Source organism: Haliotis rufescens, unplaced genomic scaffold (assembly GCF_023055435.1).
Source record: "Haliotis rufescens isolate VD_foot unplaced genomic scaffold, xgHalRufe1.0.p SCAF_9, whole genome shotgun sequence".
Lineage (NCBI taxonomy): Eukaryota > Metazoa > Mollusca > Gastropoda > Lepetellida > Haliotidae > Haliotis > Haliotis rufescens.
The window spans coordinates 8,642,789-8,668,687 of NW_025964383.1; the positions used below are offsets into that span (position 1 = coordinate 8,642,789).

Here is a 25,899-nt window from a genome sequence, read left to right on the forward strand (position 1 = left end):
GTGAGACATTCAGGTGTAGTAGTGAGACATTCAGGTGTAGTAGTGAGACATTCAGGTGTAGCAGTGAGACATTCAGGTGTTGTGAGACATTCAGGACTAGTAGTGAGACATTCAGGACTAGTAGTGAGACATTCAGGTGAAGTAGTGAGACATTCAGGTGGAGTGAGACATTCAGGTGTAGTAGTGAGACATTCAGGTGTAGCAGTGAGACATTCGGGTGTTGTAGTGAGACATTCAGGTGTAGTGAGACATTCAGGTGTAGTAGTGAGACATTCAGGTGTAGTAGTGAGACATTCAGGTGTTGTAGTGAGACATTCAGGTGGAGTGAGACATTCAGGTGTAGTAGTGAGACATTCAGGTGTAGCAGTGAGACATTCAGGTGTTGTAGTGAGACATTCAGGTGTAGTAGTGAGACATTCAGGTGTATTAGTGAGACATTCAGGTGTATTTGTTAGACATTCAGGTGTTGTAGTGAGACATTCAGGTGTAGTGAGACATTCAGGTGTTGTAGTGAGACATTCAGGTGTAGTGAGACATTCAGGTGTAGTAGTGAGACATTCAGGGGTAGTAGTGAGACATTCAGGTGTAGTGAGACATTCAGGTGTAGTGAGACATTCGGGTGTTGTAGTGAGACATTCAGGTGTAGTGAGACATTCAGGTGTAGTAGTGAGACATTCAGGTGTAGTAGTGAGACATTCAGGTGTAGTAGTGAGACATTCAGGTGTAGCAGTGAGACATTCAGGTGTTGTAGTGAGACATTCAGGTGTAGTAGTGAGACATTCAGGTGTATTAGTGAGACATTCAGGTGTATTTGTGAGACATTCAGGTGTTGTAGTGAGACATTCAGGTGTAGTGAGACATTCAGGTGTTGTAGTGAGACATTCAGGTGTATTAGTGAGACATTCAGGTGTTGTAGTGAGACATTCAGGTGTTGTAGTGAGACATTCAGGTGTTGTAGTGAGACATTCAGGTGTAGTAGTGAGACATTCAGGTGTAGTAGTGAGACATTCAGGTGTAGTAGTGAGACATTCAGGTGTAGTGAGACATTCAGGTGTAGTGAGACATTCAGGTGTAGTAGTGAGACATTCAGGTGTAGTGAGACATTCAGGAGTAGTAGTGAGACATTCAGGTGTAGTAGTGAGCCATTCAGGTGTTGTAGTGAGACATTCAGGTGTAGTAGTGAGACATTCAGGTGTAGTAGTGAGACATTCAGGTGTAGTGAGACATTCAGGTGTAGTGAGACATTCAGGTGTAGCAGTGAGACATTGAGATGTAGTAGTGAGACATTGAGGTGTAGTGAGACATTGAGGTGTAGTAGTGAGACATTGAGGTGTAGTAGTGAGACATTGAGGTGTAGTAGTGAGACATTGAGGTGTAGTACGTAGTGAGACATTCAGGTGTAGTAGTGAGACATTGAGGTGTAGTACGTAGTGAGACATTGAGTTGTAGTAGTGAGACATTCAGGTGTAGTAGTGAGACATTCAGGTTTAGAGCAGTAATGAGGCCTTTCAATCCTGGAACATACAGGTGTGGATTTCACTAATGACCCTGGTGTCTATATTGACATGCAGTTGACATGGATACACTGACACAGCGCAAACACACTGGCAGTGGAGATCCTGTTCAGAGATGGAGCGTCAAAGGCAAATAATTACATTGGTTTAAATAGACCAGTTTGTCTTACACTTTCAGAAATAATTTATATCCACTTTCATCATTAGAAAGTTAAATGTGTAGTTATTACTTTCTTTTACCCTGGGATTTGGATTAGATATTTTCCATTTTGTTTTCAGAAGGATCCAATGTAGTAATTTAGATATCTGGATGTCTAGTAGATTATGATGACTGATCATGACAAACAATAAGTAGATCAATAATAAAAGGGAATTTTTGTTAATATGTTATATAGTTACTACAAAGCTGTATTTGACAAAATTCATAAGGCAAAATAATAATTTAAAAATTGTCAGTGTTCAATTAATGATCCTTCCTGAAACAGCACAAAAAAGGTACCGGTATTAAAAAAATACAATAAGAATCTTTTGCCAATATTGACCCAATTATGTATTGTCAGCCGGGTTAAGGATGATAAACAAACCTACTTTATTAGCAAACACTGTATTTGATTTTCATTCTTTTGCTTCTGCAATATTTAGTGCACGACCTTCAAATGAAAAAATATTCTCCTGCGGTAACTAAGAAATTTATCTTTGTGGCTTGGAAAAATATGCAAATATTATTGAGATTAGCTTTGAAAATAGTAGTTTTCAGGCCAGGTAATATTTCATTATCATTCAGAATGTTATTTCTTTCACAAGGACTTCCAAGAAGAATGTTGTCAAGTAGATTTCTCTATCTGTGTCCACCAGTGTTCAAGTCATCAGCATACCTGAGTCTCTTAGCAAGTGTCAACACTTTGCTCGTGGAACAGGTTTGGAATACTTATTGATTGTGCTGACGCAGTTTGTGCGCCATACAGGAAAACTGCTTCCATTTTCACCTGATATCTCAGTATGTCGTCGATTTCAGCACTTTTGATACCCCCAGTAATCGATGCACTGGCAATGAAATTATTTCTTTTATGTCATGCCCCGGAGACTTTTAACGTTGAGGGTGATTTGTGTTATTTTTGTTCCATTGTCCATAATCAAGAAGAAATTGAGGGTTTTGAAAACGTTTTTGTCTTGAATGGACCAGATGGCAGGTGGAGGTAGTTGCTTGTGGGGCTGTGGAGTAATTGTGTGGGTTTACCTGCTTTTTGTTCAATATTTGATGATTTGCTGTATTTGAATAAAATGTTGCCATGACAATAGAATTGATGCATGAGCTAGGGTAGTCGTTTGAATTATAGATTATGTTTTGAATGCAAGGTAATATGTTTGACCTATATCATTGTCAGGTGGAGTTAGCTGATTGTTGGTCTTGTCATGCATTATGAGTGGATGTCTTATTTAGTGTCATATTAAATGAAACAACAGAAAATATGAATATTGGTATCATTGTAGATGTTGAGCAGGAATCAGAATAACTGAGATGTGAAGAATTATGATATATGAAATAGACATTTCTTTGCCGATATTGACGTCTTATTTTTCTCATTGAAATGGACACATAATGGCTGCTTGATAGACCAGTAATGCATTTGTGATACCTGTGCAGAAATGAATTACAAATTGACTCCTGATAAAATAACACATCAATGTTGAGGGTTTGCCTTGAAATTGACTGGGGACAAGTGCTATACATATCAACAATCAACACAGATCTCCACAGATTAACAATACTGGTTCCATGTTAGACTCAGCCAGCGATTGTCACACATGACTAGCCGTGAGACTAGTTGAGTCGGTCCTTGCTACCCTGTGTCAACAGTCGTGTGTGGGTTGGCCGATCAGCTGAATGAGGAACACTCACATGGAACAGTACAGCGGTGGTCTCTCCAGGGTCGTACCATCAGGAACGCCCGGGAAAGTTTTTTACGTGCTTCTGTTTTCTGTGCTGCTCCTCCTCTCGAAAAGGAAATAACTGTCACTAAGTTTCTCGAGTTTGTACTAGTTGTTAATTGCACGTACATGGCATGGATAATGAGGATGTTTCTCAAGGGTGATTGTTCCGTGGTTGAACTGCATGGGGAAAGTACGCTCAAGGGCTGTGTCGACTGATGCAGGTGTTCTTGAAATGGACACACCTGAGTGATATTGACAACTGTTTGGATGACCCTTGTTGGTGATTTTGGTCCCTAACAGCTGGCATTTTATGAAATATACATCTGTTTGGAGTTTGGTGAGAATATTGGATTTACACATCGTGGGATTGTGGGATAAATTCTGCAAAGGTTTGACTTTTACTTGATGATGAAAGGTTGGAAGACATTTCAATTTCTGGTGCCCTAGTTACTGGAGTGTGTTGACAGTTACATGATATTGTTGTGAATTAATGTGAACAAATGCTTTGGAAATCTGACTGAGGTTGGATAAACTTGTATGATTGACTGGACATTAGCCTTCGTGACTGTCAATGACAGCCGTAGAGCAGTGCGTGGTTCATTGACATGTGTTCTGTCCAAGGCATTGACTGGTGTACATTTCAGTAATAGACACAGCTTCAAGACAATCAACATTGATCTCATGAAATGTACAAGATGGCCACTTTGTGATTGTGATTTCTAGTCATCTGGTAGGCCCCATTTTCTGCTTACAGTATAAGCCAGGATTATATCTGGGGCTTGTTTAAAAGTTTAAGTAAGTATGAGATTATATGCTGTACATGGCATTGTGAGTTACTGATTGTTTTCAAATCTACTTTAACAAAATCAAATATGTTGGAGCAAAGTGAAATAAGTAGTGGTCAGGTTGTCACGGAAATGAGAACTGTTGTTACCGAAACGGTTTCTGTTAATGGAACAAATGGAGAGACGGGATACAACTCTGAAAACAGCGGACAGGAAGAAGTCCATGAATCACCCCGCCGAACATATTCGGAATCGAATATTTTATATGCCACTGCAGATGATAGACAAGTCAAGGCAGATGATTTGTATCCATTTCCAATATTTTTCAAAAGATCAAAGAAGGACCCTGGATCAAAACTTCATGATGCTTTGATTGAAGAATTGTCCTCAGTCCTCCAGAAGCGTAAGATCACAAAGCGTAACTCAGGATTATGGGAAGTAGATGAAGAATCAAAGGAGACAAAATATAAGAGTATTCGAGAACAGAGGCAACAGTCTCGATCTGTTGAAAATATCAGTGTCTTTGCAAATAAAGAATTGCTAGCAAAATTAGAAAGTCACTTTGCCCGTAATCTGCAGAGTCAGAGAGAAGCCAGTGAACCTGCACCCCGAACACCGAATGGACAGTCCCCTGCAACACCAGCACCTGTTTATACACCCCCGGGACAGATTCCTCCACCCCCACCACCTCCCTGTGCCCCGGGACAAATTCCTCCACCCCCACCCCTTCCTTTTGGGACCCCAGGACAGAGTCCTGCACCCCTACCTCCTGGAGGCCCAAGCCAAACCCCTGCATCTACCTCGGGGCACCAGACTAAGGGTGTGTCTGTGAATGGAATAGTGTATAATGGGGTGGATGTTAGTATGAGCAGTTCCAACGACACATATCACGGTGTCACAGTTACTAATAAGGAAACTGGGGAACAAAGGAAAGGTTATTCAAGGAAGTCTTACGGAGCGTCTGAACGGGATCGGGACAATGGATCTAGTTCCTCTGATTCCCACCATCATAATAGTGATATATTGAGAAATAGAAATGTGCGGATTTCGAAATCGAAGGAGATCAGTTTCGGTGGGGAGGAAAGTGACAGCGACAATGGGGGATATAACTATAGGTCTTACACCCTTGGTGGACGAGGTCAGCGACCTTCATATGGTCATGACAGTGGTCAGGTAAGGTCACAGACTCTTGACCGGAGCTATAAGCATGTGACAAAAATAAATGTACAAAATGGTCACTTCACAGGTGGAAATCAAATATTGCATGAGGTGGAGCCAAGTGAGATAAGTAGTCTTGATCGACGAAATGTACATGTACACAACGGCGTCAATATCGAAATCGAGAAGTCAAGAACTTTGGGTAGAGACCGATCTGGACCAACGTATAGCTCTTTTGTGGAGAAAGATGGCCGAATTGAACGGCATACATCATTTAATGCCAATTCCAAAGTGACAGTAGTTGAAAGACGGGACCGCAGAAATGGCGGTCAAGGGAATGTGTCGTCACCCATGTCATTTCTTATCAAGAGGAATGACTCGTCTGAACATGAAACTGACCACACAACATGGGCAACAACTGTAGATCAAAGACGTAGATCACAGAGTTCAGACAATCTTGATAGATCTGGATCATGGACCACACAGGTTGATCACTCAGCGAAGACATCTAAACAATCTGGTGTCCATCACATCCAATCTCAGAGAGTGGAAGATATATTCCACCCTGTGCTTGAAACTCGAAAAAGTTCACCTGAACGAAGGTTGATCCGTTCCACTTCGATCTGTCACAAGAATAATGATACGGAGGTGTACATATCTGCAGAGGGGAGCAACCAACAAAAGATGTATGTGGTGAAACTCCCCACCTCACAACCTCTGTCTCCCCCAGTCAGGTCACCGGTCAGAGCTGCCCATAGTAGTCCTGGTAAGTTTCATATCATTGGGTCACCGGTCAGAGCTGCACATAGTAGTCCTGGTAAGTTTCATATCATCGGGTCACCGGTCAGAGCTTCCCATGGTAGTCCTGGTAAGTTTCACATCATTGGGTCACCAGTCAGAGCTGCGGATGGTAGTCCTGGTAAGTTTCATATCATTGGGTCACCGGTTAGAGCTGCCCATAGTAGTCCTGGTAAGTTTCATATCATTGGGTCACCGGTCAGAGCTGCCCATAGTAGTCCTGGTAAGTTTCATATCATTGGGTCACCGGTTAGAGCTGCCCTTGGTAGTCCTGGTAAGTTTCATATCATTGGGTCACTGGTTAGAGCTGCCGATGGTAGTCCTGGTAAGTTTCATATCATTGGGTCACCGGTCAGAGCTGCCGATGGTAGTCCTGGTAAGTTTCATATCATTGGGTCACTGGTTAGATTTGCCCTTGGTGGTCCTGGTAAGTTTCATATCTCTAGATCAGAGCTATAAGCATGTGACAGTCAGTTGCCCATGGTAGTCCTGGTAAGTTTCATATCATCGGGTCACCAGTCAGAGCTGCCCTTGGTAGTCCTGGTAAGTTTCATATCATCGGGTCACCAGTCAGAGCTGCCCTTGGTAGTCCTGGTAAGTTTCATATCATTGGGTCACCAGTCAGAGCTGCCCATAGTAGTCCTGGTAAGTTTCATATCATCAGGTCACCAGTCAGAGCTGCCCATAGTAGTCTTGGTAAGTTTCATAACATCGGGTCACCGGTCAGAGCTGCCCATAGTAGTCCTGGTAAGTTTCACATCATCAGGTCACCGGTCAGAGCTGCCCTTGGTAGTCCTGGTAAGTTTCATATCATCGGGTCACCAGTCAGAGCTGCCCTTGGTAGTCCTGGTAAGTTTCATATCATTGGGTCACCGGTCAGAGCTGCCCATAGTAGTCCTGGTAAGTTTCATATCATCGGGTCACCAGTCAGAGCTGCCCTTGGTAGTCCTGGTAAGTTTCATATCATCAGGTCACCAGTCAGAGCTGCCCATAGTAGTCTTGGTAAGTTTCATAACATCGGGTCACCGGTCAGTACTGGTGGTTCCACCTACACTGTGCTTGTTTGAGATATGATAAGAATGAACATTGGTTGTCCAGAATGGCTGCTAAGTGGGCATATCGTGTCCACGTGGAGTAACACTATTTTTGGTTTACTGGGGTTATTTTCATTTTTCATGGACAGGCTCCACCTTTTGCTGCGGAGGTCATGCGTACATCACAGCAGTGATACTAGATAACTGTAGATACACAATTGTTGAACTTGTTAGAAATGGAAAGCAGCTAACAGTGGCAGCAAAATAGAGAGACTGTCAGACGGTGTGAGGCGGGGTGGCTAGTAGTAAGAAAGCAGGGACAATGAGTATAAATACCGTATTCGGCGTAATAAGCACCCAAGGCGCTCTCAAAATTAGATATAAGGGGCTCTTATTAGAATGGTATTTTGGTGGGGAAAAAACAGTTGAAGGATAAATTTTGTCGTTTATGCTGACAGCCTGAAAATGATTGTATACGACAGATATTCTTTTCCAGAATTTAATTGCCCATAATTAAGGGTGCATATAACACACGAAATAAATAAGTCTTGTGTACATTGATCAATCGGAAGGGGTGCTAATTGGAATTGTTCACTAGCCAATATATTAACAAATATCGCTGTGGGCGCTTATTAGAGCGGGCGCTTATTCGTTGAATACGGTAATGAATTTATTTTATGATGAATAGGCTTCAGTGTGTTTACAGAGGCATAAACATAAAAAAAGCGGTGTGCAAACTGTGTGAATAACCGCTGTGCATACTGCAGATTTAAAACATAAGCACCCCGAACCACCATCAATGCAAAAACATCTTGAAGTCAATTTTTATTAAAAAACACATAGACAATGATTACTTCACATACAGCTTATTTAATCATTGAGAGCAAAACAACAGCTATAGACAGCGTACGAAATCAGTGACTTGTTCAGTGTAATAATGCAGTACTAGCCCCACCCATTTTTTTATCAGCCAATCAGGAAACAGTTGTCCTTTAATGAGCGTGGTCAAAATTGCATGGTTATCCTATATAGTGCCACAGAATCACTTGCAATTTATTTATTATGGCCTAATGACCATTTTAGTGAGCATGCTGTCGTGTAGAAACTTCCTCCAATTGTGCCAGGGAAGACTTGATGAATGAAACTAAAGCAAGTGGTTGCCCCAGCAGTTTGATGACAAGCTTGCATAATAGGTAGAAATGGGAGGAAATCCTACGTGACTGACGGTTGCTATGATACAGAGAGACATGTCTGCTGTAAACAGAGCTTGATGTTGACCTTTAAAAAAGTATGGACTCATTATTGGCTGTTTGTTTACAAGCTCTGGGATTAAAGGCCACTGGGAATTAATGGAACCTTGATGTGTTTGGTTGGTCTGGACGTGTTGTTCCTTGGGGACCTGTTTTCTGTGTCAGCAGTGGATAATTATCACATTGCATGACGTGTATCTCTGAAACCACATGAAACTACCTCTTTCTGAACATGACTGAACCAGCTGTTCACTGTAATACACTAGGTCATGCATTTATCTACAAAGGTTTGATTATCTGGAAAGTTGCAATTGAGGAAAATGGGTTGACCTGTTATGATGTTTTTCCAGATACTAGTATTTTGGCTGTGGAACAGTAGATTAGCACTTTATTTATTGTCAGATTGATTGTTATTACTGAATAAAATACAACAAACAACAATCATACCATATTGAAAAAATCCAGAAGTAGATTTTTGAGAAATGACTTATTACATTGCTCCATGTTTATTTAAAGAATTTATGACATCCTTCTGTTACGGTACTGATCTGAACATGACCCTCAATGTCCAAACATTTGTGATGTACACATTACTCTGTCAATGTCCAAACATTTGTGATGTACACATTACTCTGTCAATGTCCAAACATTTGTGATGTACACATTACTCTGTCAATGTCCAAACATTTGTGATGTACACATTACTCTGTCAATGTCCAAACATTTGTGATGTACACATTACTCTGTCAATGTCCAAACATTTGTGATGTGTACATTGCCTTTTAACACTATGTGTATCCTTCAGTGTAAACCTTCCAAGAGGATAAGTGTGTAAACAAAGCAGTCAGCCAATATCATCCCCTCAAACCAGTGTGTTCCCCCTTACAATGTTGAAATGGACAACACTGCTATCACCTTTATAAAACCATGATTATCTGACAGCTTGTCATGTCTAAACTGATAGTGACAACCAAGTTGTATCCTTGATATTTACATTTCAAAACATGACCCTTTTGAAAAGATATTTTTCCTGAAAGCTGTTTTAATGTAACGGGCCTTGTGAGGGTATGTTTGCCAACTGACCGAAGCTGCCCGCTTGTGGTATTAATCTCTCGGCACACAGAAGGTGATAGGTTGCAAACTACGTGTGTAGATTTCGTTCTGGAATGTTGAGTGATTTCGATAATTGAAGCAAAGGTCAGGGGGATCATTTGGTGACCAGTTTTAGGTCACATGTAAATCGTTTGATGTTTTCACGTCAGGATCGGAGACGTTACTTTCAATTAAGAATATCCCCTAACAATCAGAGCTTAATCAAGGAAACAATTTGTCAAATGGGTGTGAGTCAATTTATTCAGTTGATGAAAGTGATAACCATTTTCTTGATCAGTTTTGAAAATTTGGGTATGTCGTTTTTGTAATAGAGATAAAAATGATTAGGATTGTCATTTAATCTGCAAGCTCTGATACGGAAGATTTAAAAATGTATGTTGAATCTGCACACACTTTATTTATCATTAAACACACGAAAATAGGAGATTTTGAATGCTATGTGTGCTGAATGCTTTGTGTTATGCTTCTCTGTCGCCATGTTTTGTCCTGTGATCAATTCAAACAGAAATAACTGGCATTAGGCTTCCAGCAACAAGCAAATAGTTTTATATTTAGTAATATTAATCAGTTATGATAGATTTGCATCCAGAAAATTCCCAATTTGGAAAACAGTTGAATGACACTGGAGACTGACATTCTTGTCCCTGTAGAACCCACATCAGCTCTACGGTCTAATATCAGCATAACTCTTGTATCAAACTAAAAATAACTTGATACATTTTACTCAGTGTCATTGAAATATATTTTTGTGCATAAGCATTATTGAGTTGATGTAAATACTGAGATGTAAACTAATGATTATAAACTGTTCACCTTATCTGTAGGACAGCTGTTAAAAGACACAACTCTGCATGCTTCACTGAAAAGCAAGATGACACAGAGCTCCAGATAAGCTGCATATCTGCGTAAAATACGCATCAGAAATGCAGAAATATGCAGTAAAATAAAATCCAAGCGTATCAAATACACAACCAACATTACAGATATGCTACAAAAATCAAACTTGTGCGTATCATCAAAATTTTGTGAAGTAACCCTGCATATTCGATTAGCAAATCAGCAACTTATTTTGAAATTATAAACGGACATTCCGTCAACCTTGCCAAACTCCACGATGACAGTTACATCATGATCATTTGCCATCACACTTTCTTGTGGAAGTATCGTGGTATTTTTGAGTCGTATAAAGCTCTCGAACCCACACAAAACCAGTTTGCAGGGACTAGATGAATAGTGTTTTTAAATATTTAACTTAAATACCCACATGTGTAAAAACTAATGGGTAACAGAAATTTGAATACCCAGATAGAATTACTGATACCCAATGATTTTAAAATGCATGGGTAAAATACCCACAACACCAAACGCCTATCTGGAGCTCTGTGACATTCCACTGTTGGACCAAAAGTGATAAAGTAATGAAGTTTTTATTTTGATTCTGTTGCAACTACTATAGAAATGAAGCTAAAAACAGCACAAGTATTCGGAGCATACATAAATACACCTAATTAACACTAATGTATACCCAGAGTGTTAGTCTCCGTTTGGGTGACGTCATCCCTGGCATTTGTACAGCAGCTAGCGTCAGTGGAATGTCGCTGTATATATATGTACTTGTGTGGAAGTCAGATTACAACAAGCAGCAGATTTTACTGATAAACTCGGGTGGGTTAGTTGTATGGCCTCAATTTCTGGTCATGTGTTGTTGGTTTGAAAAAAATGGGCCACGCTGCTGTTGCCTTGGGGTGGTGGGGTAGCCTTGGGGTGGTGGGGTAGCCTTGGGGTGGTGGGGTAGCCTTGTGATAAAGTGTCTGCTCGTCACGCCGAAGGCCCGGGTTCAATTTCCCACATGGGTACAATGTGTGAAGCCCATTTCTGGAGTCCCCATCCGTGATATTGCTGGAATGTTGCTAAAAGCGGTGAAAGCACATCTCACTCACTCACTCACTCCTCTGTTGGCATCAATTTCATCTCTATCCAAAATATTTTGAAATAATAATTTATGAAAGAGATAGTTAAATAAGTATATGTACACATGGGAAATGATTAAGCACCTCTTATGATTTATTTCCATGAAAAATAGCAATTTAAAGAAAATATGTCCTTTACTTTCGTGAAACATTGACATATTTATATTAAAATACAGAAACCAAGGTGAATTATGTAATGATGTATTTGGTAACTATTCCATGTAAATAGTCGACTGCATCCTCTGATCCTATGCATCATCACCCACTCCTGACCCCCTAGAGGAAGTGAACAGTGTTCATGGTCCAAGTGTTGGCGAGAGAGAGAAGGAGAGAGATTATGCAAGCCTGTGCTTAACTTTATCCAAGGTGTGTGTGAGAGAGAGAGAGAGAGAAATTATGCAATCATTTACTTAACTTTATTCATTTATTCAGTGTGTGTGTGAGAGAGAGGGAGAGAGAGGTATCATACTGATTTTACGAATCAAGTGTCAGAATTATTTCCTGAAATCAGACACACATGTGAATGTAATAATTTCTTTAGTACCCATTATATCTTAATCCTTTTGAAATCCCCTTTAGAAAAATGCACTGATCACGACCACCAAAGATGTGAATGACATCAACAATGCCCTCCAGATGATGAAAACAAAACTTGCACAAGTGCACATATGATCTTAATGAACTCGGTTATTTCTAACCCTATGGGTAATAAATAAAGTGTATTGTGCATTTGTAGTATTTGTCAAATGCTGGGTAAAAATGTCAGTCAAAATCATAAATCAATATATAATCAAATATATTATACTTACTTTATCAGCTATTTATAGAAATTTGCACATGCCTAGAATAAAAAATAACCTCCACTTCAAAATACAACAAAAATGCTGGTAGTTAAATTCATTTTTGTATGATTGCTTTTCGAATAGTTGCTTTCTATAAAGTATTGTTGAGGCATTTGAAGAAAAACAAGTTGATTATGCAATAACAATGCCATGTATAAGTCAAATCCCTTGTGAAGAATGTCTGCAAGTGCCATCCTGACTTCTCTGAAGTGGATTTCCTTGGAACAGGAGTCTGCAATTCCTGGCAGTATTTATGTCACCATCCTCGGACAAATCAATATGTGGTACAACCAGTAGTTTTGTTGGCTTTGTCTTGGCATATTTGAGTCGGGTGAGTGGTTTTTCTGCATTTGACAAATCGATCACACATCAATATTTCAAGGAAGTGTGCCATGACAGTGTTAATTCCTTTCCAGTTACATCAATGGTTGCCTGCTTGTAGATAATACTCCCGCATCTTGCACTGGGATCCTGGTGCTGTATTCCTGGGTACAGGAGAGTTTGATGTTGGGGTATTTGAACAGGGCAAGTGTAGGGCAAGTGTAGTGGTCGACGTTCTGTAATGATAGTGTGTGGTAACTATGTCGTGTAAGCAGTAGTCTCATTGGGCAGATGTTCATGACAGCTAGACACCTTGGCAGGCAGACACCTAGGCAGGCAGACACCTAGGCAGGCAGACACCTTGGCAGGCAGACACCTAGGCAGGCAGACACCTTGACAGGCAGACACCTAGGCAGGCAGACACCTAGGCAGGCAGACACCTAGGCAGGCAGACACCTTGGCAGGCAGACACCTTGGCAGGCAGACACCTTGGCATGCAGACACCTTGACAGGCAGACACCTTGGCATGCAGACACCTTGACAGGCAGACCGCTCGACAGTCAGACACCTTGACAGGCAGACACCTGGGCAGGCAGACAACTAGGCAGGCAGACACCTAGGCAGGCAGACACCTAGACAAGCATACACCTTTGCAGGCATACACCTTTGCAGGCAGACACCTTGACAGGCAGACACCTAGGCAGGCAGACACCTAGGCAGGCAGACACCTTGACAGGCAGACACCTTGGCAGGCAGACACCTAGACAGGCATACACCTTTGCAGGCAGACACCTAGACAGGCATACACCTTGACAGGCAGACACCTAGGCAGGCAGACACCTTTGCAGGCAGACACCTAGGCAGGCAGACACCTTGACAGGCAGACACCTTGGCAGGCAGACACCTAGGCTGCAGACATACAGTTCTCATGAAATGAAAACATATTTTGTTTAGGCTTCATCAAAATTCCATTGTGTTCTGTCGTCATCCATTTTCTAATGGACATTGTGAATTACCTTATACAGATGGCTTCTATCGGAATGTCACACAGATCAAAACTCCAAACAGGAGCAGTACAACTAAAAGAAAATTATTCTTGAATTTATGAAGAAGAATATTCTTATTTATTTTGTGAATTAAGAAACTACTTTTTGTTTTATTTTATTATAATTTTCTTTATAAGATGTTTTTTTTTAATCATCTGTTATTTGTTTTACATAGGATCGTTGTGTTTAATTTGTTTACAATATTAGGAAGAAACATGCAAAAATATACTTTTTTTGTGTCACTACACTGAACAAACATCTTGAGATTTATGCAAACAAGAACAAATTTGTGGAAATGTATGTTTACATGGCACGTGTTAGTGCAAACAGTATTTATGAATTTCATGTATGTATGCATGCTTATCAAGAGAAGAAAATGTATTTACAAATGCTTGATGGTGATATTCTGCACACAGTGAGCCCACACTTCATTGTAAGGGGCTTTAGAGTGTTGTGTACACCGCCTACACAGCAGCACAATCACATGATGGTCATGTTGACACTGGACTAGGTTGGAGTGTTTTGAAATTTAAAAACACAGGTTGTCAAAAAGTCTTTATAATTCCAGATATGTTTTGAGTGTTCAACTACAGTGAACTACGGTTATAACACACTCAAAGGGGCCACTAGTTTTAGTTAAAACCTGTAGTTCGTTATAAGCATATGTACAGCATATATAAAGCAAATGTCCGGGACTAAAAAATAAGTTTGTTATATCGGTCAGTTCGTTATAAGCTTGTTCGATATAAACGTAGTTTACAGTAGTTGATAATACTTTTGGAGAGATGGTGAATTTTCTGTTTAAATGGGGGTAATACCATATTCTTGTGTTGCTCTTTGTCCAGTGGTCAGCAGGCAGTCCTGGAAAACAACAAATGAATGTAATGGTAGATAGCCTGAATGAGTTTGTTCAAAGCTGACAGAACAGTATTGTATTCAAGACATGCAGTGACCCTTGTCAGCCCTCTAGTAAAGTACTGAAGAAAACTGTTTATCAAAGTCCTGTGTTTGAAAATGTTTGACTGTCAGAGTTTGTAAAGAAATATATATGAGATATATTTCATTCTTAACATGTAGCTATCGTGATGCATATTTATTGTGACGTGACTATCGTGATGCATATTTATTGTGACGTGACTATCATGATGCATATTTGTTGTGACGTGACTATTGTGATACATATTTATTGTGACATTACTTGTGATGCATAATTATTGTGACGTGACTATCATGATGCATATTTATTGTGACATGACTATTGTGATGCATATTTATTGTGATGTGACCATCGTGATGCATATTTATTGTAACACAATGTTAGCAGACTGCTTGTTAATACTGGCCTGTAGTCGACACATAACAAATGGCCTGTGGGCTGTTGGTGAGCGCTTTCCTTGTGGAATAATGGAGTAAGGCCTCATTACTTTCCCCAAACTTGGACAAAGCTGACCTCTCAAGGTCACAGAAATACATGGAAATTGATATACTATACAAACTTATATGTATATGAGATTTATTACCTGTTCAGGCAATGTCATATAGATGACATGCTTCAAAGGTTATACACACAGTCCTGGTGTAAGGCTTATGTTGAAGTAAATCAAACCCGCTCTAATAAGTCCGGGCATGCATGAAATTTAATCAATATGTTGCAGAGTTAATCTGGTGATACTGAGACTACCCTTCTGATATATACAAAGAGACTTCATTTAGGCCACATACTCTTGGTGTATAATGAACAAAATTACCTTCATGTTTACTACTGAAGGTTACAGAAAATAACATGTTGTTGTGATCGATATTTCCTTTGTGGTCAGGTTGTAAATACTGCAAGACCTTGTCAGTCTGGAAACCTCCCCTTCCAGGGCGATCTTGTCCTGATCCAAAAATACTTCAAGACCTTGTCAGTCTTGAAACGTCCCCTTCCGGGGAGATCTTGTTCTGATCCAGAAATACTGCAAGACCATGTCAGTCTGGAAACCTCTCCTCCCAGGGCGATCTTGTCCTGATCCAGAAATACTGCAAGACCATGTCAGTCTGGAAAAGTCCCCTTCCAGGGCGATCTTGTCCTGATCCAGAAATACTGCAAGACCATGTCAGTCTGGAAAAGTCCCCTTCCAGGGCGATCTTGTCCTGAACCAGAAATACTGAATGCTCTGAAAATTGGAAAATTATTTGTTTGGATCTTTTTAAAGGAATAAATTACATGTTATGAAGTAGTCACTGAAAAAAACACTCCAACATAAATTCTAGACTGAGTCTAGGTTTATCTAGGATGGAGTTTCATAACCGAATATTTGTTATTTTTATTTCAAATTAGTCTTAATATCTCTGATGAAGCAAATGGGTACCCATATTCATACCCATTGGTAGAAGCTGAAGTTAATCAACCTACTGTTGATTGTTTATTTGATCTGGGTGTAATGAATGTCGAGATGAGGATGGTAGCACATGTACAGTGAGGGTAGTTGCATCTCTTGTACGTGGATGTTTTCAACTGTATAAGGAATATTGTTTCTGATTGTCATTTCTTCCTTATTCTGGGAAATAACTATTGTTTCCCAAATCCTCCTTTAGTTGTATATTAAATTTGGATAAAAGCAGATTTTAGGATTGATTTGTTTGGCAAGAACATGGACCGGATTTTGACAAAGGACTTTTGTTTCCACATTGGCAGTTTTTAGACGGTTCAAATTGGCAGACATAAATCATGTTTTTAACATTTTGCTAAAAATGTTGGTCAGTGAGTTGTGAGGAGCACTAGAACCAGACTGAGTTCCCTCTTCAAGATTTACTTTGGTCAAATGTTTCACGTTAGGGTCATTGTCTGAACTGACCCGTTCAGTGACAGGGCACGGGTGGCCCAGTCGTCTAAGGTGCCATGATTCGCTGTGCAGAGTTGGGTCCCTTGGGCACGCTAGAAACCTATGATTGTGGGTTCGAATCCCGGTTTGCCTTGATTATGTTTCTAGGTTTGTCCATACCCGTGCTCGTGGATTTCACCAAAGTGGTAAACGTCTGAGACCTGCATCACTTGGGGCTTTCCTCCCACATTAAGCTGACATGCCGTGATATAACTGGAATACTGTTAAAAGTGGCGTTAAACCCAACTCACACACTCACGTCCCAGTGACTCCCTGATCCTAGAGGTAACATGTGCCTTTGTGTCCCAGGAAGCCCATTCACCCAGGAGATCGGGGAGGGAGCTCTGGCTACTGCCCACGGAGATGGGTTGTACCGTGGCGAGGAGGACAAGCCAGCTACCTTCTTCGTGGAGGCTGGCGGGATTACTGGCGAACCCACCATACAAGTCGATGGTAAGTACAGCAGACATTGTCACATGTTTCACATATGTGGAAATCGTCATGGTGAATTAAAGTGCACATATATACTGAGTAAATAAATACTTGAAGACCAAATAATCACTAGAAGACCAAATAAACAACTGTCTGAAATTCCAGGGTTACAATATATACGTAAAGCATTAAATTGCAATGATTCAGCTTTCCACATTAAATATCAAACATAATTTTTTAATTCAGTTTTTAACCTTTTTACATTTCTTGCCATTATTGTGCCATTATTGAAAGACTGACAAATGATATTGATTCTCTAAGGTTTTAATAATTTCATGTGAAAAACTTGTTTTCATGTGTAAAAGTGACAGTGTATTATATTTTGTCTTTGTTCTGTTTTCCTAAAAGCAGATTACTAATCAGTTGTTTTTGCTGAAGTACCTGTCCCTGAGTGCCAAGAATTTATTCATGCCTGATTATGTTGTGTTTCTAAAGACAGTTATGGTATGGGGATGTGTCTTTTACGGTCACGTTGGAATAATCTAACTGCCAGGATGATATCACATCTGTGTCATTCACTGGACACTGGAAACTGGAAAGCTTCTTCCGTAAAGAATTAGGAATACATAATAATCAGGCATAGCTTGGAATTATGAATTTTACAAATTGATCACGAAAAGTCTTCTCCAGCCATGTATTTTATTATGGTGTCCTTGCAAATTATTTCCTCTGTTTATGATACTTATATATACTTATACCATATATATGACAGGAAACAGGGCGAAGTTTAGTCGTCAGCTGTACGGGTGCACATTGCATGCTCATCTCATGAAACTGATGATGATGGATTTCACTTTTACCATGTAGATTACGCTTCAGTAGAAGACATCAGAGCTATATCCCTACAGGCTGAGGCTGTTGGTATGTTTTTACCCAGGCACTTAGATGTGCAGACCAAAACCTTGCTTTGGTACCATGTCTGGCTATTGTGTTGGTTGAGGGACATTCATTGCTTCATCTTCCTGCCCATGCACAAGTTGCTGTACTTGTTACGTGACATACATTGCGCGTCTTTGCTGATCTGCATTGCATTACTTCTCACCTTTCTTTGATTCCAGGTCCTGAATATTCTTGTTCATCATGTCTGTTGAAGCTGTTTTGTTTCTCATGTTACGTTAGACCTTTGCTGTTTTCAGGGCAGTATTATGGTCCATAGGCACTTGATCATACTTGTTGTAACAGGCAGCTGAACTGGGTATTGGTTGGACATTATGGCTGTGTATGAATATTTACTTGGATGGGTGACCTCAAGGAAAGATTGTGTCTCGGTGTTGACCTGACCATGTCATCAGTACCCAGATAGTGTCCAGATCCATGCCCACAATGTCCAGGTCGCTGAACATGGGCCTTCATCTACTACAGTATTGTAGCAACTTGCTTACTGCAGTTGTATATTGTGTTACTCTGTATAATTTCTCCTCCTGTTTGTTGTTCATATGTGATACAAAATGCCATGTGCACTTAATATCAGCTGACACACATCTTGTTCAATTGAGATGTCTCTGGGGTGGATCAGTGTCATGCCTGTCCCTGGGGTGGATCAGTGTCATGCCTGTCCCTGGGGTGGATCAGTGTCATGCCTGTCCCAGGGGTGGATCAGTGTCATGCCTGTCCCTGGGGTGGATCAGTGTCATGCCTGTCCCTGGGGTGGATCAATGTCATGCCTGTCCCTGGGGTGGATCAGTGTCATGCCTGTCCCTGGGGTGGATCAGTGTCATGCCTGTCCCATGGGTGGATCAGTGTCATTCCTGTCCCATGGGTGGATCAGTGTCATTCCTGTCCCATGGGTGGATCAGTGTCATTCCTGTCCCAGGGATGGATCAGTGTCATTCCTGTCCCAGGGGTGGATCAGTGTTATTCCTGTCCCAGGGGTGGATCAGTGTTATTCCTGTCTATGTTCTGGATCAGTGTTATTTCTATCCATGTTCTGGATCATTGTTATTCCTATCCATATTCTGGATCAGTGTCGTTCCTATCCATGTTCTGGATCAGTGTCGTTCCTATCCATGTTCTGGATCAGTGTTTTTCCTATCCATGTTCTGGATCAGTGTCGTTCCTATCCATGTTCTGGATCAGTGTCGTTCCTATCCATGTTCTGGATCAGTGTTATTCCTATCCATGTTCTGGATCAGTGTCGTTCCTAGCCATGTTCTGGATCAGTGTCATTCCTATCCATGTTCTGGATCAGTGTCGTTCCTATCCATGTTCTGGATCAGTGTCGTTCCCATCTATGTTCTTGATCAGTGTCGTTCCTATCCATGTTCTGGATCAGTGTCATTCCTATCCATGTTTTTTTTTATCAGTGTTATTCCTATCCATGTTCTGGATCAGTGTCGTTCCTATCCATGTTCTGGATCAGTGTTATTCCTATCCATGTTCTGGATCAGTGTCGTTCCTATCCATGTTCATGATCAGTGTTATTCCTATCCATGTTCTGGATCAGTGTCATTCCTATCCATGTTCTGGATCAGTGTCGTTCCTATCCATGTTCTGGATCAGTGTTATTCCTATCCATGTCCTGGATCAGTGTCGTTCCTATCCATGTTCTGGATCAGTGTCATTCCTATCCATGTTCTGGATCAGTGTCATATGTAGCTAGCTGTACTTTTGCTGAATATTGTGAAAAATACCTCGAGTCATCAGCCAACCATCTTTAACTGTTTCTTACACTCCTTTGACCATATACCACAAGTCTCATGATACAGTTTCTCTATCCAATCACCTGCAGTAGGAAAGTGCCAATGTTCGTACACCCAGGACATTTATGGGGACATGAAAATACAGTATGATTGAGTTCAATGACAAAATGTTAATATTTATCATTAAGTTTGTTTTTGCACTCATCCGTTGAGGTTAGGACTGGGTAAATGTGTAAGAACATTCCTTGTGTACCAGCAGGCAGTGTAGAGGAAGCTGCTGACATGCACATCAGTCAGTCATCTGTGACGAGAACTAGCGTCACGGCTGTACATTCTCACTACGACGAAGGGGACATGATGAGGCAGTATCAAGTTGACGAGGCTGGCAATGAAATTAGGGATAGTAGGGACAAGATGTACAGGAGAAGCGATGCAGTGGATGGGGACAGTATGAGGCAGTATCAAGTTGACGAGGATGGCTTTGAAATTGAGGGTGGTGGGGACAAGATGTACAGGAGAAGCGATGCAATGGATGGGGACTTGAGACAGTATGAAATTGACGAGGCTGGCTTTGAAATTGAGGGTGGTGGGGACAAGATGTACAGGAAGAGTCAAGTTGAGGATGATGTGGAAACAACGTCGATGATTGTCAAAATGGAAGAGGAAGGGGATTTACAAGCTGCTGTGTCGTCAATCACAGCCGTCCGAACATCTGTTGTAATGGTGGAGGGTAAGATGGTGAAACTGACGCTGGTCCTAGATGTGAGGCTGTGAAATAGACACATGTAGGTGGCGCCACTAACGACGTGTTGCTTGTTGTGATGTACAGACCTAGGCCAAATAAACATCACTAAGCTTTGGTAGATATCAGTCTTTACCTTTCAGCCCACCTGCATATTTCATCAGTGTTCTTTTCAGCTTTTAGAAAGTGACTGTTTTTTTACTTTCTTTCATTGTCCGTGTGCATTATTTTCAGGGTAAGGATCAGGGACATGCAGTGATACACATTAATTATGTATAATATTTATCGTTTTGAACATTATCTTTTTTATCTTTGAATTTCCTTTGGAATCATTTGAAGGTTCACTACAGAGTACATCATCTTTTTCCGTACTACGTCAAAATATATTCAGACAAACCCTAAAATCAATGAGAGATCTGAAATGCATAAATTAAAAATTTGTCATAAAATTTAACAAAAAGTATGCAAATAGTGGTTTGATCACATAGAGTTACACCTACTGGCTATTCATTTTAGACATTAGTGTTGGAGCTGAAATTAATCATCTTATTCGCAATAAAACTTTGACAGGGAGTAATACCCTTGTAGCCGTAGCTGTGTAGCCGTAAGCCACATGAGTTGTAGCTATTAATGATTCATTAGTTACACAATTCAGCACTTTTGTGTCATTTTCTCCTGGGAAACATATCAGAAATTGAGATTGCAATGTGTACTGACATTTAGTTGCATGGATTGAGAAGCATGCTATAAACAAGCTATTATTGATTGGCTCGGTGGTAGCTGTCCTGTGGGTACATGAAGAGGGTAGTGGAATCTGTGTCCACAAGCTTCAGCAACCTAGTGATAACCAAATGATTGTTATCATGTATATTTCATGAGGTATCAATTTACCTGCCACTGTAGAAATCCTACCTTCCCTTTGTTCTGAGTTTTGATGACAGACATAGACGTCAGACAGGCAGCTTGGTGGACTGTTTTTGGAAAATATGTGTAACATTGAAATGTACATTTGACGGAAGGAAACAGACGTTCTCTCAGGAAGGTTAGTGGTACCGATCTGGTTGATAAAGGGAACGGTGTTACATTGAAATGTACATTTGACGAAAGGAAACAGACGTTCTGTCAGGAAGGTAGTGGTACCGATCTGGTTGATTAAGGGAAATTTGTCACTTCGAAATGTACATTTGACGGAAGTAAACAGACGTTCTGTCAGGAAGGTAGTGGTACTGATCTGGTTGATTAAGGAAAATTTGTCACTTCGAAATGTGTATTTGACGGAAGGAAACAGACGTTCTGTCAGGAAGGTAGTGGTACTGATCTAGTTGATTAAGGGAAATTTGTCATTTCGAAATGTACATTTGACGGAAGTAAACAGACGTTCTGTCAGGAAGGTAGTGGTACTGATCTGGTTGATTAAAGGAAATTTGTCATTTCGAAATGTACATTTGACGGAAGTAAACAGACGTTCTGTCAGGAAGGTAGTGGTACTGATCTGGTTGATTAAGGGAAATTTGTCACTTCGAAATGTTCATTGGACAACTGTGAAATCGGATCAGTGGGTCCTTATAATCCTTATAGTCTTCTAGAAACAGATTTAACAGATTAGATAGTTTATTTTTTCCATCATTTTTCAATAGTTTTCAGCTGATGAGTGTCACTGTAGTCTTTGTTTTTTCCACATAAATATCTTCTAAGGTTAGTTAGTTGTGATGTAAACTTCTCTCTCTCTCTTCCAGATATACATTTGCAGTTGTGTATTTCTTTTTCAGCTACTAATTGTAAATTTTCCTTTAGTTTGAGAAGAACTTGTCTTTTTGTAGATTTAACAATTTTCCTTCATGTACATATCTTGTTAACATTCCCTCGCTCATATTTCGTTTGTTGTTTGCAATTGTGTTGTTGTATTGTTACTTGACAAGACAATGTTCCAACATTGAAATGAGCAAGGGAGTGAAATGAATGTGTTATCTTGTCATAACTTGTCCATTTCTTGTCCATGATGTTCGGTGCATTTTGGAAGTTTATTGTATTCTTCATACAGATCTAAACATGCATTGAGGACATGTTTTTCAAATCACTCCAGAAAAATGTGATTTATTCAAGATGAAAAATTATAATTTGTAGATATAATCTTCAGTAAATTATTCTGTGAAATTGACATGAAATGCACAAGGTTTGTGACACTTTGCAGTGTCAAGAATAGATATTGACAAGATAGCCACAGCTTTTAGACTGACACAATCTTGCTGGCTTTCACTTCACCAAGTCTTCATGCCAACTGGCTCTCCCTGCTTTCAGGCCCTAACTCTATAGCTAAGTGTAGCATAGACCCCCAGCCGGGAGGCCGATTTGTCGTCACCTACGTCCCTGTGGAGACGGGGCTGTTTGATATTACTGTCAAGTGGAACGGGCGGGATATTCATGGTAACATAAATCATACAATATATACAGTGGTGGTCGGCAGGTTGTCAGTGGTAGATGATTTTGTTTAAGTTTGATGTGTTAAAAAATTCACCACCGACCATTGTTGAATTCTCTTTCTGATTAAATCCTCCTTGGGGCACTTATTGCATTTTCCTTGCTCAAGAAAATCTATATGACATAGTTGTAACCATTTTCCTTAATAAAAAATGTTACCACACAAAAAACTTCGTTTTTGTATGATATACGACCACCCTTACGGGGCCTCACCCCCAACGGCGCCTCACGCCAGGGGGAGCAACTCTCACCCAAATCACTTTCCTTATGTCATCTGTAAGAGACAGACGTGTTGATTTTTCACACAAGACAAAAATAAGAGAAATCTATCGTTCGACAAGAACCATGGCTGACCAAACTGTATGTATGGTACATTTCTTTCTTTGCAAAGGCGTAATACCTCGCATTGTGAAGTTATAGAGTTGTAATAATACGCCACGTGCACGGTACCTTTGAATTCCAATGGCCGTAATGGCGTCCATATTGTAGTTCCACGGGCTGATACATGTAACACCAAGGCCATTAAGAAACGGCTTGGGGTTTTGTTATATCATACAGCATTGGTCTACAATTTTTTCCTTTACAAAACCCAAGGTGGTGTGTTAATTCATAAACTACACTTACCTTTTTTACGGGTTTTTACACCTTAGCGCGTAACACGCCCCTTTGGTGTTATAATTATACTACACATTGGCTATTAGTATCGCGTTACAAATCGCATTCTACATTACGCCTTTGCTTCTAGTTTCACAATTTATGCACGTTTCTTTCCGATCTTTATATCGCACTGATACACGTTGATACCCTTCCCGCCCACCTCAGAAATTACGGTCTTGTTTACAAGACCTTCAAACTGTGTACGGGTTGTTCTAAGACAGGCACGAACGCTGCCGAATATGTCTGGCGGAGGACATTGCCTTTACCCCCCGGGGCCCCCAAAAGAGACAAGTTGACTTGTTCCACTTTAAAGAGGTCTATTAAAGGCGGGGGTAGATATCAGATCTACTAAGACATCCCCCCCTCCCCATCTAAAAAGGGTAAAAAAGCTGCCGAGATTGTCTCCCCCGCTCCCTCTCCGGGGGCCGGGGGAGAAGGCTCGAGGGTCCCCGTAGTAAGCACTGCACCCTCTCCTGCACTGTCTTTGGCAGACTTTTCTGCGTTACTTAAGTCGCAGATGGCGTCGATGATGGAGGAGGTAAAGTCTCAGCTCCGAGAGGAGATGCGGACCGAGCCTTCCCCGTTGTCGGCGCCGGACGCGGCTTCGAGACCTTGTGATATGCCCGGCGTCGGCCGAGGCAGGCAACTTGGTCTCGGGGACGATCTCAGACCGGGCTTCGGCGCCGGCTCGAGGTCGCTCCCCAGCGGAGGGGTGGCGGGCGCCGGCCCGTGCACTACCGACGCACAATTTTTCCCTAGCGGAGCACGACGCCTCTTCCGAGGCCGAGGCTTTCACTAGTGGATTCGTAGCCCGGAGCCAGGGGGGTTCCCTTGGTCTCGGGGACGATCCGAGACCGAGCTTCGGCTCCGGCTCCGGCTCGAGGTCGCTCCCCAGCGTAGTGGTGGCGGGCACCGGCCCGTGCACTACCGACGCACAATTTTCCCTAGCGGAGCCAGACGCCTCTTCCGAGGCCGAGGCGTCCACTAGTGGATACCCAGCCCGGAGCCAGGTTGGTTCCCTTTGTCTCGGGGACGATCCGAGACCGAGCTTCGGCTCCGGCTCGAGGTCGCTCCCAAGCGTAGTGGTGGCGGGCACCGGCCCGTGCACTACCGACGCACAATTTTCCCTAGCGGAGCCAGACGCCTCTTCCGAGGCCGAGGCGTCCACTAGTGGATACCTAGCCCGGAGCCAGGTTGGTTCCCTTTGTCTCGGGGACGATCCGAGACCGAGCTTCCCCAGCGTAGTGGTGGCGGGCACCGGCCCGTGCACTACCGACGCACAATTTACCCTGGCGGAGCCAGACGCCTCTTCCGAGGCCAAGGCTTTCACTAGTGGATACCTAGCCCAGTGCCAGGTGGGTTCCCTTGAACCTCCGGCACCTCGGCACCGGGACTCGGCCTCGGGCCGGGTGCAGAGACACGTGCGGGACAGGATTGTCCATGTACTGCCTCAGGTTGCTGCGCCCATGCCAGAGTCGGAGACACCCAACTTGACTAAGGTCAAGCAGGGCCGGCGGTTGCCCCCCCTTTCCCGTGTGCGGTGCGGAGTTGAAGGCTGCTTACATATGCTTCGAGGAGCAATATCATAATGCATGCCAACAGCTCCGTGTGTCCGTACACTCCGCGTATCTGTCGGCTGTACAGAGGGAGTTAGCGGGAGAGGGGCCGGCCGACTCTTCGGAGTTGGCCGCGCAACTAACATTATCTTGCGCGGGACGCTATTCGTAGCTGTGCATCGCAGATGTTGTGCGCTGTTATGTGCATGCGCAGGCGGTGGATGTCGGTATCTAAATACTCGACTTACACACGCCAAGACCTACTTGCTTTGCCGTATAAGAGGGTGCCACCCTCTTCCCTGGGGCTCAGCAGGCGGTCCGAGAGGCTGCTCAATTGTATACTTCCATCAAAGACTCATAAGGCCTTGTTGGAGGTACCAAGCGTTAAAACCGCGTAAGCGGGCCTCTCCAATTGTCCCCTCCTACGCTAACGCACGGGTCAGACGTCCACACCTGGTTGGAAGCCGCCGCTTCCTTCAGGTATAAGGGCGCCGTGAGGAGCAAGAGAGGCACGGGCCGGGGCAAGGCAGCTGGTCGAGGCCAACAGCTTTTTCGCGGGGCTGGGAACGATGGGTTCCCATTAGCGCCCGAAGAGCCCCGGGTGAACCCATAGTCGCAAGTTATCGGGAAAACTCATCCGCTCCTCCACTTTTCCGGGATAAAGCACACACCGGTGCCTGCTACCCGAGAGAAGGCGGAATTCCTCCG

The 25,899-nt window shown here is 42.1% G+C and overlaps 1 protein-coding gene across 7 annotated transcripts in view; it reads left to right on the top strand.

Annotated features, from left to right (window-relative positions):
* Positions 1-25,899, top strand: part of LOC124148569 (filamin-C-like) — a 130,036-nt gene that overhangs the window by 92,036 nt on the left and 12,101 nt on the right. For 3 of the 7 annotated variants that reach the window (XM_048390478.1, XM_048390483.1, XM_048390484.1), the window contains 3 exons: positions 16,937-17,080; positions 17,927-17,980; positions 20,018-20,488. In XM_048390478.1, the coding sequence (XP_048246435.1) occupies positions 16,937-17,080; positions 17,927-17,980; positions 20,018-20,488 (669 nt within the window). Of the gene's footprint in view, positions 1-16,936; positions 17,081-17,926; positions 17,981-20,014; positions 20,489-22,798; positions 22,925-25,899 lie in introns of all 7 variants that reach the window. The other 4 variants (XM_048390479.1, XM_048390480.1, XM_048390482.1 and 1 more) reach the window with 4 other exon arrangements.